Below are 14,448 nucleotides of genomic sequence, written 5' to 3'. Positions count from 1 at the left end.
TATATCTATATATTCAAATATACATATTATCTACCAAGATAATTCAAAAATACTTAAAAATATAACTTTTAATGTAATATTGTCTCTATGCACAGGAACAGGATGTCGGCTGCTGAAGCTCTTAGACACAACTGGCTAAAGACGGCAGAACGTCGGAAAGCGTTGAGCAAAACCAAATTGAAACGATACGTAATAAAAAAACAGTGGATTCGGGCGACCAATACAATTTTAGCGTTAAAACGTATGGGCGCTAAGTTGGAATAATAATAATAAATACAAGGTTTGTCGGTATAGGATAGGACAAAGGTACTTATAAGTTATAACTGCCATATTATATATTATATATGTGTACCTACGGAGACATGGAGTGATCTGTTTAACTATAGTTACACTAAAGCTCTCAGTATAGAATTTTGTCGTTTCGAAGTTTATTATTTTTATGTACAGTAAATGAAGGTATAAGTATTTTATTTCCTGTATAGGTTTTTAATTTTTTTTTTAATGGAAAGCTGCCAAGTCATGTATTTTAAATTATATAATCGAAAGCAATATTATTTTCAAATAAATAATAATGTTGATGTATTTGTAAAGGATAATATTAAACAAATAGTTTAATAATAAGCTAATAAATAATAATTTACTATTAACAAAAAAAAATATTTCTTCTGATGCAAATTAAGTTTAGACATTCATATTTTAAAGAAAATATTATAAATATTATAATGCTTCTGATAACGAAAAAAACAACATTTTTGTCATTAAAAATAGTAGATTTTTTAAAGTGTAGTGATACGATTACTTTTTATAATTGGTTATAATTATAAAAATCTCAAGCTAGGTAACTTAGTAAAATGTTTTAAAAAAACTAAAAAGTTCTTGATAAATTAGTGCGGCCACAAACGATGAAAATCATTCTGTATACATATTATTATGATCATTATGCTAGACAAATTTTTATCGATGTTTTAAGTTATTTTACATGTATTTTTAATTTCATACTCCTAATTAGAATATTTTTTTAAGTATTTCTATACATGTAAATCTAATTTCGAACTAGTACCTAGTTATTTAAAATACTTATAACTCAAAATTACTTAACTATTCGTTTGAAATTTGATTGTAGATACAAATTTTACTCAGAAAAATATTTTGATTCGGAATATGAAATCAAAAATGTAGATATTTAAATAAGTAAAAACTTGAAAAATAATAACTTACATTTTTTTTTCTAAAAATGTTGTTTTTCAATTACATCAAACTATGTAAAAAGAATAGGCTAGATTGCGCCCAATTTGTTAGTACGTTTAAAGCTAAATCATAGGTATTATTGTTATACACTACTTATATAGTTATATATACGTGTTGTATTAATGCTATGAACTGGAACCGTCTTATCTACGTGGACTCAGTGCCTCGGTGGACACAATATGGTAGCTATATTGTGAAAGTTATATTAATTTTAAATATAATTGTATAAAGATGAATGTTTTTATAAATTATAAATACTATAAACTAACTGAGCACTTTTGAAGACATTCGTTTATATTAATATATTAAATTTATATAAGCACAAATGCGTAATACCTACTTACTACCTAGATGGCTAGATATCTAAATATCTATAATATCTATAATGTACCATACAATGTTATTATAATTATAATAATAATATGTATCATTATTCATTGTTAATTAATTTATAAATTGTATACAGGTAGTGGGTACTATGCATTTATACAATTACATAACGTATGTTCTTAGACAACACGGTGCTGTTAAATTTATGAAATATTTTGAGCTTAATATCTTTTATTTAGTTGATAGAAGGTTTTTTTGTTTCCTGTGTTATTACTAGATTTTTTTAATTATTTTTTTTTTCGTTTTGATTTGTTAAGACATTTTATTTTAAAAATACAGAAAGACATTTTTGGGAATTAAGAGTGATTTAACCTTTTTTTAGCATTGGCTTAGTATAGCTATATCCAATTATATGGCCTATACATTGTACCTAGTTATATTAATACTATTAAGTAAGTAGTACTAGTAGTAGGTAATAAGAACTAATTTTAATCACAATATGCAATAGTTTATAGATACAAATTAGTTATTATTTTTAAATATGCCTATTTAGTGCTGGAAAATTATTGATTGTAAAAGTACAAACAGTGAACTTATTAATTGTTTAAAAATTAAGTTATAAAAAAATATAAATCAATGTTAAAACATTATTTCAATTTAATAAATTGTACATGTTTTGTCTAATTTTCTAATGTTTTCCAGATCCTATATATATCTATCTTATGTAACTACTGGATGAAAACTAAGCACGTACTCAGGATTAATTTTTGGGGGGAGGGGTTTATGTAAGAGTTAATTTAATACAGGTACATTATAATATTATAATATGTAGCAACTAGTGAGTTGATTAAACTTATAGCTCAATTTATACAAGTTTATTGCTATAGTAACTGTGATGAAGTATTTAAATATATTGTTAACATAATAATTGGCCATATTAGGAATATGAAAATTTTTTGCGAACCATTAAAATTCTTAGTACATATTCACATTATTTTAAAACCAATAATATTTATCAAAAATAATACATATTATATTATGAAATTTATTCTTTGCCTGCTGACCGGATAAAATTTGTTCACCACTTACCAGTCGTATGCGGACCACGGGCCGCCATTTGGTGATCCATGGTTTATATGTGTGCATTGTGCATTACATTTTTATTGATTTATGGCCCTAACCTTTTATATACCCTAAAAAAAATCAGGCAACCACCAACCACCCATAAAAACATTTGTAACCAATCTACTGATTACTGGTTAATAAGAATAATATTCATCTATAAATATATTAATTTAACTATTAAGCTATTAATGTGAGAATCAAGAATGTCCTTCCTTATTTTCTATTTTTAACAAAAGTACATTTTAACCATTCCTTTGGGTTTATGTCTTATTTGAAATATTTAGTTTTCAAATAAATTATTTAAAACTTTTAGTCTAGATTTAATTAAATTTTAAATGACATTTGTCCATAACATTTAATTAAATATTAACCACAGTAGAATTAATCGCATAATACAATAGATATTAAAATCCTTTGTATAATTAATTGATGTACATTTATTTTAATCTACATTAATTAGAATGTATAATGTACTAAAATGCAATTTTTTATTATACTGCTATTAGAAATCAATTAATGATAATATAGTTTGATATATTTTAAGACAATTATAAAAGAATTTAAGGCTGATGCAAGAGTGATAATTGACTAATAACTCCAACAATTAGTAAACAAGACATTTCTTAACAAAAAGTAATTGGCAGTGGTAATAAAAATAATTATTATTTTAAACTAAGATTAACAAATCCTTTAAGTGTTGAAGTATATAAGTAGATGACATGTGCAAGAAAAATAAACAAATTAACACAATTAATCTATTAAAATTGTTTTTTATAAAAACAGACCATAAATAAAAATACCAATAACAAAATAATTTAATTATCTACTGAGTAATCAAAATAATTGAACAATAAGTTACTTTTTTTTAGATAATACAAAAATATCTTATCAAATACAATAAAAATTTACCAATCAACTAAAATTTTATCACAATAATGTTTCCCTTTTTCCTAATTAAACGCGCAATAATTGTACCATAAATTTAGCTAAATAAAATTTTGTAAAGGTACCACCATTCTGGGATTTAATGCTTTGCGGCATATTGGACAAAAGTCGTTAGTTTGTAACCATTCATGAATACAAGACCAACAAAACAGATGTCCACAAAATGAAAGCGAGGTTTTTTGTCTTGGTTCTAAGCAAAGGGAACATTTACTGCTACTGTTCAATGGAATCGACTGACTGGGATGTTCTTCCTCATTTTTATGTGCTTTTGGGGATTTTAACACGGCCATAATCATGAGCACACTCAAATGGATGGCAGTCAAAACACTAAGAATTTTAAACACGTGTAAAGGCCGCTTAGGGTGGTACCATGGAACTGCATAGATCTTAAAAAAAAAAAAATTAATATTAAAACTTTGAGCTATTTAAGTTAAAAGTTTGAGCCCATGCTTACATATTTAATGAGGAAAAATCGTTTAGCCCACGTATAAAAGGAACCGTTCCAGTAAAATAATACTCTGTTGAGGCTTTGTAACAGTGGAACTAGAGATTTGACAGTTGTTGTGACTTGTATGATTTGATCTTTAGCTTGATTCGTAATCGATTTGCTATGTTGAACGTTATCAATCAAACGATCCAAGGCTAGGATGATAAGTCTGTCTCCAAATACATGGGCTAATATCATACCAGTGCTTTGCTATAAGTAACAACATTCTTGGTGAACAAAAATAATTGTTTATTATTGTCTATTTTTTGCATTTTAATTACCACAAGTCCTGGGACGTGTTTTCCAGTTTTTCCAACTTGGACGATTTTTGTATATTCTTCGCCCAGTGTTTGGAGCTTAGACAGTGTCGTGAGCGCATAGTACAGTAATTGTGACGTGCAAAAGATGTTCTGTTTATTTTTGTTTATAAACACATGTCCTAAAAATATATAATTATTAGCAGCAGTAGGCCAATGTCTGTAACGACAGACAATCACATAACATCATACTATTTCGTAGTAAATTAATTACCTTTGAATTTTAGAAGAAAACTACATAGCTGTCGATTAATTCGTTCGTAAAGTTCCTCGTCTTTTTGTTCCGCTCTCAATATCTCCGCGGGCCCGCTAGGATTAAACGCCGACATGATGATTTTTCGGTTATATTGTTCATCTCATTAAAGAAGACATTTTCAGTCTGTGGATTTTCTTTGAAATATTATGATTGAAAAATCAAAATTGTAAGTATTTGTATTTACAGTTTTGAGTTTTTAAATTTTCCACAGTGATAAGGTTATCGCTCTATCAGTAATAAAAAAAACGATTCAAATCCATTGACAAATCAAACACTAGCTATCAAGTATCAATATTTTATTGTCATGTATCACAATTTTATACTTGCAACTTTGAAAGCATAAAAAAATATTAAAATAGACAAAAATATTTTTTATAAGTTTACTGCTTACATGTTACAAGTATTTAATAATTTTTTTTTAGGTTGTTATGTTTCTACTTAGGTTGAGCCTGTACCAAATCGTGGAAAACGAATAAGTTGATTTTTGGTTTTTGGAATAGTATTTTTTTTTTCGTTGTCAAAATCACTACATGGGGAGCTGAACTCTTTTCACATTATTTTACCCAAGGATTTGTATTATCTAAGATCAATGTATTTCACGTTTATTTTAAGAAAACCTTTCTTACTAAATTCAATTACTCTTATTGTCTCATATTTTAATCAAACCGACAAATGTTCGAGTCTAGTAGCTTAACCCAAAAATAATATTAGATAAAAGGAAATTTTAATCTGTATCCTATTGATGATTTCCACAATATAGCATAAATGCATTACCCTTGTTCAATTTTTCTACTTTCTTCAAAACGTTTGTTGAAGTACAGAATCTTGGCATTTGAAAAACTTGTCATTTTTATTTTAACATTAGATATTACACCAAAGGGACTGGTAAAACGTAAAAAAATATTATGATTTTTTAATGTTTTAGGTTGATATGTTGGAACAATCAAACTTCAACTAAGGTATTAACTTTTTAAGTAAATTGTCATTGATTTGAAAGTAGGAGTACATAATTTTATTATTCAACTGATGCTATATTTTTTATTTACATTTATTGCAATCAGTAACTTTTTAAAATTTTTACTGAAGATCCAAGATTTTTGAAAAATACATTTTCATCAGTTCTTTTTTTTTTTGATATTGTTTTTATTTTAAAGAAGAAAATAAATTTAACAGCGCTTCTATAAGCATGGGTACTCCTTACACCGTTTTGCTAAATTAGTTGCTGTGTCAACAATCATAAGAATAAAAACCTTTTAAAAATTATTGTTAAATAAATATTTTATTATTTGTCAACAGTCTATAATGTGATGGGTATAATATAAACACAGATAGATATAGTTGGTTTTACAGTAAATATACTATAGTACTATACACACATAGACATAGACATAATATTTTGAAAATTAATATACATGACTAATAGATATTTGGTTTAAAACTAGTACATTTGGCTCTTTAATGAAATTTACTATTGATGAAAAGACGATACTAATTATAAAGAAAAACAAGTTTAATAAATCTGATAATTACATTTACATTGAAGTACTACAAGATAAATTTGTATAAGTACACACACTTGTTTAAAAAAAATATTAATAAATGATCTACAAAAAAAGAACAGAATATAACAGTTTTATATTTTTAAGTATAAAAATCTAAAATTACTAAACAGATATAAATAATGTAAAAAAATAGTATCATATAAAAGAAAAAAAAACAGTTTTGGCATAATGATTCAGTCAGATCTTAATTTTTAATACTTAATAATTATTAAATATTAAAATAAATGTCGTATACAAACAAAAATAATATTTTAAGGTTACTACACTAGTATAATGTATATTATAAATATATTGACTCATATAAAAATATTATTTTATTAAAAGTATTTAAAAACTTATTTTTTCTTTTTGTAATTGTTTTATAACTCATCATGTTTCATAATGGCCTCTCCAAAATCAGTTGCTTGGGATCCGACAAACAAATCATATTTCGCTAATATTTCTTCTTTAGTTAATTTGCCATCAGCATCTGAATCAGATTCATACACAAGGTGTCTGCTTTCTGCTTCAGCATGATCAAAATTGTCAGGTAATATCCAATCTTTGACCTAAAATTAAAAATTATTATAATGTATTATCAAAATGATGAGCTGAAATAAAATAAATTCTTTCAAACCTCTCCAATGTCCAAAAACCCGTCACCATCTTTATCTCTGTATGTCTTAAACTGTTCTATTTCACTTTTAATGAAATTTGGTTCTTCATTTGGCTCCACACCAGGGAATAAATCAGCTAATAAAGATAAATAGTAAAATTTATTTTTAAACCAAGTTGCTGGAGCCAGTGTATTTATTATTTCCAAGAGGCAAATACACAAATAATCAAATATTCAAGTTGTTTTTATATTAAGTGTCCCGATAATTGGCAAATTTGTTAAGTACTTGAATATAAATACAACTATAATTCTAAAAATATTCAATTATACACTTTACGCCTTACCCGCATTTACGCCTGGTTATTTTCAATTAACATTAAAAAATTGGTAAGTACCTATATTGATTTTAAATAGATTATTATAAAATCAATGGTACTTACTTATATTAAAATGTTTAATAATGTATTAACAATAACTTTAAAAACTTAAAAAGCTTTTTAAGTGTAAAAAAAAATGCATGGTTATGCTTTAGTATGCAATTACATAAAAAATACAATTTTACAATATATTGAATCCTGTAAACTTGAAGCAATTTTATTTGTTATCTACTATGTAATAGACTTGATAAGATTGATATAAAAATACATGAACTCACAAGACCTGTATATTAGTTAATTGACCATGACTTTTGATTTGTGATATATTTACCAACTATCCTTGAAAAATATACTAGGGATAAACTAATTGTGCAAACAGAAGACTATTTTCATGGTATAGCAACTGGCAAGTATTTACAAATGACAAATATTTGACAATATCACACATGGGAATCAACTTTAGTTTTAGGGTAAATATATAAAAATAAAATTACCAATATATTCATCCATTGATATTTTATTGTCTTTATCTTTATCCATATCATCCATAGTTTCATAGACAACAATATCTTTCATGTGAACACTTTCTTCGGGATGTAAGAAAGATATAAATTCCTCTTTGGACAATAGACCATCACCATCTACGTCAGCTGCTGCCCATCTTCTCTTATCTCTCAATATCATTTTGGCATATGTATAGGAATCATCAGATTTATGCACTTCTTTTGCTTCGTCATCTAAAAAGACAAATTTATTCAGTAAAAATATTGCAACTAATTCACTTAACCTAACCTTGACAAAGTTCAAAATGAATTGATTGGGTTATACATTTTTAATTAGTGCTTGAATTTAGGGGCTTTTTTTCTTTAAAAAAAAATATTTATGCGTATCTCTTCTAGAAATATATTAATTAAAAACTAATATTCAGATACATACATTTTAATTTTTAATTACACTTTTTTATTCCCCTTTTAATTTTTTCCAATTCAAGCGCTGCTTGTAATAACTAATAGTTAATGGGTGATAATCATAAAATCTATAACATTAAAATAAGTTGATCTTACCAGACATAAATCCATACGTATCTTTCCTATATATTGCCCATGATAACTTTTCGTTTTCCAAGTTTTTATGGTTATCCCATTGGCTGTGCACATCATTCATTATGTAACGAGTTTGAGTGAATTTAATCCAATCTTTAAGCTCCTCTTGTGTTACATATCCATCATTATTTTTATCAATTTTATCGACTATTACGCTACAAACCACAACCAAAATAGGAGGTACTGATTAATAGATGGTAATATCTAAACAAAAACTGATTTGAGAATTGAAAAGCCAAAATTACCTAAGTCTCCTTTGACTTTCTTCTTGTGTCAAATTATCAAATTCTTCCGCTTCTTGTCCAAGAAAAGCTTCATGGTCATAATCTGTATTATGCTCTTCACCTCTGAAATGTTGCTGTTGCGCTTGTAACTACACATACAGAATTAATATAATGCATTATGAGTTTATGTGTTAAATAATTTATTGAAACTAAATAAAAATTAAACACGGTGCACTCTTACTTTTTCTAAAACCGGTTCCTTGGTGTTCGGCACTCCATATACAGTAATTGTACAAATGAAAAACATTAAGACTAACGTCATACAATTGAATATTACTTTCTGCAAGCAAAATTAAATGGAATTAATTTTTTTTAAGTCATGCTTGGGGTAAAATATTATTGTTTAATAAATAGTATATCTAAACTCTTAAGTAATAATAAAATAAATTGTAATTTAAACATCTTGTTAACTTACCATGATTGATCTCTGTTTTTTTGTTGAAAACTGAAAAAATATAAATAAATCTTGAAAATACCGATCATACAACTAAACGCTGTTCAATTTAGATAATTGTCATTACACGTCATGTTTTTCGATGTGCTATAAAACAGTAATCATAACCTATTGAACACAACGAACTGCAGAGCGATGCTGAGCTCATTAATTGTATTAATCTAAAACCCAGTTTTGTTCTGTAGTTCAACGGAAGCCGCTGCGAAACTATTATAGACAGATAACCGAAAATATGATAACAAATAATGATAATAAGCTGGACGACGTACTCCTTTTTTCCTGTGGTTTGTATTATTACTCTATGGGTTTGTGAACAAGACGAATCAAAAAGCGGAAGATGATAACATAATATTTTTCTAATCACTATTCACTGTGGTCTATGATTTGAGTATGATTGTTGACTGTTGTGAGCAACGTGGCACATCAATACAATTGTATACATCATCAATACATCATCATACCACTATAAAGGCCTACGCCTACGCCACGATATGTGTAACTTTTAAATTATTATTATTGTGTAATAGCTGCGGCCTGTAGATTATACTGCTTAGTAATTCATCTTTGTAAATAAATATATATTTGTTAAGGAATAAGGAAAACTTAAAAACAAGTTTTGAATTATATTTGTAGTAGGTAATATAACAAAAAAAAAAAAAAAAAACGAGTAAAAATAATGTTTCTTAAGAGGACGTCTCACCCGCATGTGTTGTCTCCGTCTTACACACGTACGGCATAGTAAATTTTTGTTCACCAGTTTCAATAGTGTGCTTTTAGTTTTAATATTAGAGTGAATTGACCTATTATCAAACTTTTAGGTAAGGACATTATCTGTGTTGTCTCGTTGACTTTTTACGATATTTTAATTTTTAGGTGAGTTATGAGTATTAAACTATTAAATATTTGAAAATGATCATAATTCACTTAAAAATTAAAATATCGTAAAAAGCCAACGAGAGAACACAGATAATGTTCTTGCCTAAAAGTTTGATAGTAGGTCAATTCACTCTAATATTAAAACTAAAAGCACACTATTGAAATTGGTGAACAAAAATTTACTATGCCGTACGTGTGTAAGACGGAGACAACACATGCGGGTGAGACGTCCTCTTAATAATTAAAATATAGGCAAGTTGGTTTTACTCTACTGTACACTAGGTGTCCTGTAGGCGGGCGGCAGGCACGTAAACAAATTTTCGGGGGGGGGGGGGGTGAACACCAAAACCCCCCTGTATACGCCCCTGCCTGTGGGTCATTATTATTATGAGTATGTTAAATCGTTGTGACGTTATAGACGAAAAACGATTCTGAGCGGAGAGACGATCTGTCAGTGTGATGTATATTTTATGATGTTTTTTTGATAAATCTACCTATTGGTAATTTATTTAACTTTTAAATTTTAATATAGCAGTACGCATTAGGTTAATATAATTTTTTCCGAAAATATTGCATTTATCAATGGCGTTTTCAGCTTTTTTGAAAGGAGGGATATTCATTTTTGACTAGTCAGTTATCACAGGCCCTACATTTTTTTTCGTGTAGATAATATATTATTACAGAGATTCCCCTCGTGAGCACGCCACTGGTATTTATTATGTTATAATTTATATATTATTATTAATATTTAGGCCGCATTTAAAATTTAGTTACCACGTGAAAACAAAATTTGCTACATCCCTCCCTCTTTTAATTCATTAAATGTATTTTATAAACGAGCTTTAACTGGTTTTTGTAAAAATATTGTATAAATGTATACGGTCAAAACTTGAATAGTGAATTCTCAATCAATTATTATTATATATTTATATAAATACAGTTTTCGTTATGTCGAATTTTAAGGGGAACATGAAAAAGTTAGAGATATCAAAAACTGAGATATCGAGTTCTATTATAATTTTTAAAAAAATTACTAAATAATTTGAATACCTACTTAAAGTACTAACACTACACACATATCAATAAACTACAATAATGAATAAATTATTATTTTTTTTAAAACCTTTCATTACAGTTTGTCTTGTTACTTTTGGTTTTGTAAGAATATACAAATGAATTTTAAGGACATTTGATTTACGCTTATTTTCCATTTCATTATATTTTATACAAATGATTACAAATATTGACAACCAAAGTACCAATGCGTGAAATCACAACACTACCTACCTATACTGAATGTACCTACATACTGCTTAATTTTTTGATTTTACCATAGTAAAAATATTATTTGTGTATCTGAAATATTCAATGTATGTAGTTCAAAATATTGACGTTCGACATAAAAAAAATTTACTGTATATAAAATTGTTCAAATTCTTCAACTGAATACATTATTTTTGTTTATTTTAAGTATTAGCGCTAATTGACAGTTTACGGCTTTTATAATTATAAAATTGTATATACTCGTAACTATATGTCAATATATTATAAGATTAAGAATTGTTACTTTCATGTTTTGTTAGTATTACTACTAATACTACTAGTAATTTTTTTATTTAACTTTTAAGACTATCAACTATCACTTTTTTGCTTTTTCTTTTAATTACTCGGTGTCAATGTATCGTAAATTTGTACATATTTACCCTGGGGCCAGGGCCTGATTTGGGCATTTTGTGGTCTTAGGCAAAATAAAAAATGTAGCTCCTTATTGTCAACAGTAGCGTATATAAGCATATAGCATATAGCCATACCCCCTCCACAAATGAGTTGTATAAAACGAAATGATAATTTATTACAATTTAGTATTTACCTACCTACTTATACATTTTCACAAACATAATTATAATGTTATACATTTTTTTACCTCTACAGGCTACAGATTTCTTGTAGGCATCTATTATTTTAATTTACATTTTACGCTGAAAAGGGTTACATAATTATATTACTTATTTTATATGATGAAAGTAGTACTCTAAAAGAAAAAAATAAGGTTCATAAAAATCGGAAACTCTCTAATAACGGAGGCTATAGGCAGTTGCTTATCCTGATTGGGAGGATAAATCCCCCAATAAGGTGTATTAATATATTGACTTTTACCAGTTTTACCTACATATAGTTTAAATATAAACACATTTATAAATTATTGCAAAACGAAATCAAATTAAATGTTTAGTTGTATATTTGTATTAGTACCTGTATAAATAGGTAGTTTATTACTCGATAAGTAATAAGCATGATTTTCAGTAGTGTATTTACGGGGGGGTCCAGTACTCCTGGACCCCCCCAGAACCTCTAAAAAAAAAAAAAATTAAAAATTCTTACATATTTGCCAACTTTGATTTATCTAGGCACGTGCGGACGATGCAATTTTTCCCGTGAACAAAATATTTATATAAAATATAGCTTAAAATTAGCCAACGGACGCGGTCGAACGCTCAAAAACCCGCCGCCACGCGTAACTAAACTTTTCCTTGTATTTTATGTATTACCACTTTATAAAATACCCGTATTAGATAAACATCAATAATTGTAAAAAAAAAAGACGCTTGGTTTTTGTACTTTAAAATATAATAAAACAACTATTTTGTATTCTTATAATCTATTAAAAACTATTTCTTTATATCAGCACTTATTTATATTATGTCGGTTTATTAGACCCTCCCCCAGAAAAAAGTTGAAAATACGCCACTGATGATTTTTAAAATATTTATTATTTTTATAATATTAAATTTCATTATTTCATTTTTATCGTTATCTTATTTATTTATATAACACGAGGTGCCGGCTTTACAACAATACAACACACTGTACCTAATTACTAATTAGTAATTACTGTAGGTACCGTCTGTAAACTGGAACCCAGAAATTTAATAATATAATATACTTATAAAAAATGATTTTAATATATGTTTGAGAACTTGACAATAAATCCACACAGTTATAAAAGTCAGCAAATGCTTTGATACCAATACAGTTTGAAGCATCTAGTTGTGTTTGTAAGATCTCGGCGCATATATTTTTACATAGTCTAACTGTAATAGAATTGCAGCTGCTAACAATACCTAGAAAAATTTAACATAAACCATTTGAATAATTTTGGGCCTAGGTACATAAAAATGAAATATTTATTTATTTTATACCTTTACATTTCCTTTAGTGATTATGATTTCACCAGTATTAAAATAATTTATCAAGAGTTGTAGAATGGTTGAATCTAATTCTCTCATATTAATATGATTGCTTTCATTATGACTGGAAAAAATTTCACGAAAATATGTACTAACTGATATAAAAACGACCTTATGTCCAAGTATAATTGTACCATCGTCTGTTTCTATTTTAATATCACATAGGATTTTGTCTCTAAAAACGAAAGTTTTTTGCTTTAAGTTATTTTACTTGCAGTTAAAAATTAAATTCCTTCACACATACTTGCGTAAATATTGTAGGACTTCAAATACTCCAATCGTATGAGAGCTATTGTTATATATAGTTTGTTCACTCCTTTTGATTGTCTTGACTTCTTTTTGATCATTTGGTTTACATGGGGAATTTTCCTTTATAGTTTCATCCATCTCTATTTTTTTTGTGAAAAAATATTTAAAGAATATGTGGCTAGTTTTTATGTGTATTGTGTATTGTAGGTTTAAGTTAGTAAAAAGATGGAGGAAAATAACTTCCACAAGGCTACAAATACTGTACTGTTATAAAATTATCAATTTATTACAAGTATAAATTTTGGTTGAATTACTTGAAACTACCTATGTATAATAAAATAGGTATAATTAATAATTATTATATAATAAAAACCTATTATTGTTGCATTGTAACGGTTTTATTAGACGGTATCAGTAGTCGATATAGGTACCATTGGAATAGAACTGATTCCTGAGTATTATGGTAGAAACACTAGAAACTAGAAATGTAATAAAACATTAATAACACGAAACCTCAGCGTACCGCTTACGCCACACATAAATAAAACCGCCAAGTACCTAGTGAAGATCGTATTATTATACTTTATACGATAACAAAAACAAAAATATATAAGTAGAAAATACTCGACACTGCTCTGTTGCCCCCGTTAGTCAAACCACTCAATACTCAAACCAAGCCGTGTTATCAATCTTTAATACAATTATGTATTAGCGGCATTAGCGCCCATTTTACCAAATAATATTGTGTACTTTCCCACGGTTATTTATAAATATTTTATAACTGGGGGGGGGGTAAAGTAAATATCTGTCCTGTATTACTTCATAAAAATTCAACTTAAAATTACGATAGGTAATCCAAAACACTTGTTAGGAATCCCTGCCAACTGAGCTAGTATAGTAAATAGTAATATATAAACATCTAATGTGATGTAATTCAGTACAAACATTTTCATTATATTTATATCATTCGACGAATCGATCGCCCAGTGACA

General features: G+C 27.3%; 3 protein-coding genes across 3 annotated transcripts; all 3 read right to left on the bottom strand.

Annotated features, from left to right (window-relative positions):
• Positions 1-3,539: 3,539 nt before the first annotated feature.
• LOC113554262 (peroxisome biogenesis factor 10-like) lies at positions 3,540-4,901 on the bottom strand. Its single transcript, XM_026958021.1, has 4 exons — positions 4,667-4,901; positions 4,417-4,574; positions 4,103-4,345; positions 3,540-4,034 (listed from the first exon to the last, which is right to left on the bottom strand). Exons 1-4 carry the CDS (start codon positions 4,779-4,781, stop codon positions 3,690-3,692), a joined length of 861 nt encoding a protein of 286 aa, XP_026813822.1. The 5' UTR covers positions 4,782-4,901; the 3' UTR covers positions 3,540-3,689.
• A 1,067-nt stretch (positions 4,902-5,968) lies between these two features.
• LOC113552781 (calumenin-like) lies at positions 5,969-9,319 on the bottom strand. Its single transcript, XM_026955706.1, has 7 exons — positions 9,045-9,319; positions 8,811-8,909; positions 8,591-8,718; positions 8,307-8,500; positions 7,737-7,979; positions 6,887-7,002; positions 5,969-6,818 (listed from the first exon to the last, which is right to left on the bottom strand). Exons 1-7 carry the CDS (start codon positions 9,045-9,047, stop codon positions 6,630-6,632), a joined length of 972 nt encoding a protein of 323 aa, XP_026811507.1. The 5' UTR covers positions 9,048-9,319; the 3' UTR covers positions 5,969-6,629.
• Positions 9,320-13,003: 3,684 nt separating this feature from the next.
• Positions 13,004-13,594, bottom strand: LOC113552550 (kelch-like protein 2). The gene is made up of 3 exons (XM_026955411.1): positions 13,452-13,594; positions 13,160-13,382; positions 13,004-13,081 (listed from the first exon to the last, which is right to left on the bottom strand). Exons 1-3 carry the CDS (start codon positions 13,592-13,594, stop codon positions 13,004-13,006), a joined length of 444 nt encoding a protein of 147 aa, XP_026811212.1.
• Between the last annotated feature and the right edge of the window lie 854 nt (positions 13,595-14,448).

This window comes from Rhopalosiphum maidis, chromosome 2 (genome assembly GCF_003676215.2).
Source record: "Rhopalosiphum maidis isolate BTI-1 chromosome 2, ASM367621v3, whole genome shotgun sequence".
Classification (NCBI taxonomy): Eukaryota; Metazoa; Arthropoda; class Insecta; order Hemiptera; family Aphididae; genus Rhopalosiphum; species Rhopalosiphum maidis.
This window is presented reverse-complemented; position numbering and strand designations above follow the sequence as displayed.